At 36.4% G+C, this 5,113-nt stretch overlaps 1 protein-coding gene across 2 annotated transcripts in view; it reads right to left on the reverse strand.

Annotated features, from left to right (window-relative positions):
- Positions 1-601: 601 nt before the first annotated feature.
- DIO2 (iodothyronine deiodinase 2) overlaps positions 602-5,113 on the reverse strand; it is a 9,288-nt gene continuing 4,776 nt past the window's right edge. The window contains exon 2 of one of the 2 annotated variants that reach the window (XM_025041951.1): positions 602-1,475. In XM_025041951.1, coding sequence (XP_024897719.1) covers positions 891-1,475 — 585 coding nt within the window. In that variant the 3' untranslated portion in view covers positions 602-890. The remainder of the gene's footprint in view (positions 1,476-5,113) is intronic. The other variant, XM_015599621.2, reaches the window with a different exon arrangement.

Here is a 5,113-nt window from a genome sequence, read left to right on the forward strand (position 1 = left end):
TTTCCCCTTTGATCTCCTTTCTCTCTCAATCTAGGAGTATATGATAAGTATATTGTATATTCTCTATGCTACTCTTAATTGAGCTCTTTTTCTGGCCTTGTGTTTGTTTCCATATTTCTATGGAAACAAATTAGTCCTACTCTCTAAAGCTTCAAGGTGAAACACTATGAAGCCCTCTAATTTTTCTACCTCTTTTTCCTAGTTTGTCAACTCGATTTTCTTCTAGCGCTTTCTTCACCTGCCTAGAAAGTAACCCTCAAATTTCAGATGGTCATTCTAACCTTACAGCTGGGAATCATTCTTGACATCTACAAATACACCTGTGAGTTCTGGTTTATTTAGACTGGCATAGAGCACTACATGACTAGAAACTAGAACATCAGAAACTTTTCTAACATGTTAAATACCAAGGTCCTAATCATATGGCCTGGGTTTAAGGCCACATTATAAGTAAATATTTGGGAATTTTCTAGTTGGGCTTTATCCATATGGAATAAAGCATAGGCGATATCCCTTATACAAACAAAGACAGTAGTTTCTCTGACATAGTAGTTATTCCGGCAAGTCTTTTCTTCGGGTCCCAAAGCACACATCGGCTGTATCAACAGTTTCTTCCTCTCCACCTTGGGATCTTTACAGTCAGGACTTTTTTTTTTTTTTAAAGAAATAGAAGTGATGGGGCTACTATTTAGCCAAATGCCATTCGAGTGGTAAAGAAGTATTGAGATGTTAGAGGTTTACGTTCTTCTGACATGTAAATCGCTGTCTTTCAGTGAAGCAATGAGACTCAGTTGAAATAGTGGATTCAGTTCTTAGTTCCTTTCCCTTTATATATTTATATATATATAATTTTTTTTAAAAAGCTCTATTACAATCATACCTTTAAACAGCTAATCTAGATTTCATCTCTTGTTGAAGTTCTTCTCCAGCCACCGCCGGACTTCTTGAAGGTTGTAGAAGAAGGGGCCCTTTCCTCCCAGATAAGCAATTTTCTGTCTCTGCACAATACACACACGTTCAAAGGCTACTCCATAAGCTACGTTGGCATTATTGTCCATGCGGTCAGCCACAACACGGCACTGGGGCGGCAAGGAGAAACGCTCCAGAAGCTGGTGGGCTGCTGCACATCGGTCTTCCTGGTTCCGGTGCTTCTTCACCTCAAAAGACAAAGAAGAATCCCCAGGCACTGCCCAACCATCTGAAGGATGGGCCTCATCAATGTAGACCAACAGGAAGTCAGCCACTGATGAGAACTCTTCTACCAGTTTGCTGAAAGCTGGCAGCTGGTTAGTAAAAGGAGGTCAAGTGGCTGAGCCAAAGTTGACCACCAGCGGGCGCTCAGGGTTGGCAAAGTCAAGAAGGTGGCACTTGGTTCCATCAGTTATCTTCTGGGTACCATTTTCACTGTTGTCCCCTCCTTCAGGACTGGAGACACGTACCACACTGGAATTGGGGGCATCTTCACCCAGCTTCACCTTGGGTGAATAAAAGAAAGAGGGAGAGAATACCACATGAAACACATTGTCACTTCAAATTCACTCTGTATAAAAACAATTGGCTCTAATAAAATGTGGTAGTTCCTTCAGAGGATGTGGTAAACATATATTGATTTGAGTAAAGAGACATCATGGCAGGTAATGTAAAGAATGGCCCTAAAGAGAATAAAAGTCTTTTTTATTCTGTATAGTCACCGAAGGTAATTATTTTTATCATTGGAGGCATTGCAGTTAACTCTCTTTATAATTAAGTTGAGGCTGGTATTCTTCGCTATCCTTACTTCGCTGTCAATGCTTAGCACACATTATATAACGAATGATTAATTGACTTCATTTTAAAAGTTAAATGGTCTACTTTAAGACAAATTATCAGAGTCTTGAGACATAGTAACTCATTCTGAATTCCCACTTCTAAATTCTAAAATACTCAGGAAAGACTTTTATTTTCTAGCACGATGCTAAGTCATTTAATCTCAATCAAGGCATAATGATACCAACAGGCTCTATTCCTGGCCAGAGCTAGAAAACCTGGAGTCCATCGTGTATAAAAAGGGCTAGTCCCACTCAACTTCTTCAGCACTTCAACTTTCCAATGTGTAAAATGGTGATAATAATGCCTGTCTTCCTTATATGGTTCTAGGTGGATAACGCAAAGAAAATAGCTCTTTGTACACGATAAATCACTATGTGGGTGTAGGCTGCCATTATTAGATGCCACCCAAACCTGTAAATCAGAATGCCATCTTTCCTGGGCAAGTCTATGTTTAAAAATAAAAAGTTATCCTTAGAAGTGATTTGAGCTCTCCTCAGTATGACCTCTTTTCTTGAGATTTTTACAGCTCCTGCTTACTTTGGGTTCTTATGACTAGAACTTCATCATTTCCATTAAACCAAAGAACAAAAACAAAGTTATTCCAGAATTCTGCTTTTAATTTCTCACTTTTCGTGTGGGTTTTGTTTGTTTCCCACTTTCTATCTGGGAAGTCACACGCCATTTACTTTTCTATCATACATTTTATTAACAAGCTCCTCTGAATTATAAAATACCCAGACAGAAGAGGTATAGAAGAAAATTGTTCCATGTTCTCCCTTTGCACGTGGTTTCAAATAGTTGAACACAGACTGAAAGAAAGTTTGCTGGTCTTTGGATCTGTAAGTGGATAATAAAAAGCAGGCAACATAAAAGAGCCAATTACTTCAGTTGGAATTAATACAGCTGTATCTTCTCCTAGAATGGTTTAATCAAAGCCAATGACATTAGGGACACCTTACAGAAGTGCGATTGATTTTTATACACTATCCTTAATATTATAAAACACTTCCAACTTGATCAATTTATTCTCTCATATAAATACAGCCACATATAACACTGTTGTTAACTGAAGTCACTTAGAAGTGAATTGTTAAAGACTCACCAATCCAAAACAAGCACTGAGGGGCCTTTTCTCAGAAACTTCTGTCTGATGTTAATGCGTAACTCATTTTAACTATAGCGAAAGAATTTTAAAAGTCCTTTCTCTCCCTTCTGAAAAAATCTTAGCAGGGCAATTTTGAAATAAGTACTATTAGTTTCCTAAAAGAAGTCTTAGAATAACATTCTTCTTTCTTAGGAAAGGAAGCTGTTGGTGTGACTTAAATAGTACATTTGTTTTCAGTCACTATCAGGGAAAAAGGTTATTTTATTTATATTAATTTTCTCAGTTAATTTGCAAGTGATACTAGATGAAGAAACCCAATAAGCCCCCTTTGGGTGGATTATTTTATATAAACCACACTTGTCTCTGGGGTATTAAAATATACTTAAAATTAAAAGATATAAATTTTAAAGATATTATAAACCTTTTAATCTGTGGGTCCTTTTTGTACTTCTTTGTAGATTTAGGTGGTAGGTAGCAATACAACCACTTTTGCATTAGCTCTTTCCCACTTAAAATAGCAGTTACATTCTAGGAAGGCTGCTTTTAATGATGTGCTTGTGCTATATTCGCCAACATATTGTAACATAAAGATGTGAATATATTCAAATCACTCTGAATCCATTAGTTGTTGTGCTTCTTGTTAAGTGAGCAGCCCATACACAGGAGAGGAATCACCTCTGGACTATAGACCTGTAGGTTCTTTGTAGGTGAAACATCCATCTGCTTTTCGTAGTCATTTTTAAGACCAACAAACAATTATGTGGTTTTGTTCAATGGGCTTCTGACACCCCTGGCTCTCACCCAAGCAGAACTGGTGATCCTTGCATTATTCTTGATTATTCAACTGAATAATCTAATCCGATGCTTCAGTCACAGGTGACTCTCTTGTTACCTGTAGTTAATTTTCTTAGAAAGTTAAAGCACCTTTTTCTTAGTGACAATATATAATTCAGCTACACAATTCTTTCCAAAATACAGACATACTAGTTTACCTTAGAAATTTTAGAACAAGTACAAAAAGTACAATATCTTCACTCAAAAATTAAGAAAGTTACCAAATACATAATGTTCTGTATTATGTATTTGCATTAGCATTTTGTTAAGCTGAGATATATATTATATACATATATATTATATATTAAGTTTTATTGAATGAATTATTGAATGAAAGTTGTTATAATCCTAGGTAGGGTCAGTGAAGAATCTTACACTTAACAATAACCTTGATCTGCAATAAATATAATCATATTTGGGAAATGAATGAACTCACTGAGACAGATAATTGAGAAATGTGAATCCTGTAGTACTGCAGAGTACTACATAATCAACACCTAATGCTGTTGATCTGTTCTTAATTATCTCAGATAGTGCATAAAATGGTTAGTGCCTCAAATCAAAGTAGCCAATCCTTCTTATTTTTTGAGCATCAGTGTGACCTTACTGCAGATTCCAATGACATAAACAGATACCTTGTTCATGAGGATGACCAGGTAAAATCAATGCTATTAATAATACCATGGGGGAAAAATACACGCCCATGATTTCTAAATCCAAATATGAGTTTACCAGTAGCCTGCTTTTATAAGCATCATACGCTAATCATAAAATTTATCCATCTTGGCTAAAACCTGCTAATGGAGGATACTTTAGCAATAAAAAGAAAAAAGTTTTAGAAATTTTAAAAACGAAAGTTTGCTTTAAACTAAACAAATCTTTTAGAAGGACACTGTTATTCACATCTCGTTTTCCCATTAGAGCACCATGAAAATTAAATTCTTATTATGACCAGAGTTTCAAATGGAGAATTTCTTGGTTTGCTCGGTTATGCACCATGCTGAGATGGAATGGGAGAATCGCCATTGTCTTCAATGATGGAAGATTCTTTGCTTTCCCCAGGAGCAAAGCATTCTTTGACAAAGAGCCAAAAGGATGAAAAAAAATAAAGTTGGTCCCATAATAATAACATTTAGGCTGCAGGAAAAAAGCTCAACAAAAACAAGTTATCCCCTGGTACTCCCAAACTTTGTTTTAATTTCCCACAGTGGCACAGAAAGTCTCCTGGCCACAAGTTACCTATCATCTTAATTTCTCCTTCTTAGAGGGTTTGTGTTTAGTTTTTGTCCTTAATGAGACGTATTTGCCAAAGAGGCATTCAAAAGGCATTTTTTACTCTTGCGGAAGAGTAATTAGGTCGGTACC

This window comes from Pteropus alecto, unplaced genomic scaffold, assembly GCF_000325575.1.
Source record: "Pteropus alecto unplaced genomic scaffold, ASM32557v1 scaffold8, whole genome shotgun sequence".
Lineage (NCBI taxonomy): Eukaryota > Metazoa > Chordata > Mammalia > Chiroptera > Pteropodidae > Pteropus > Pteropus alecto.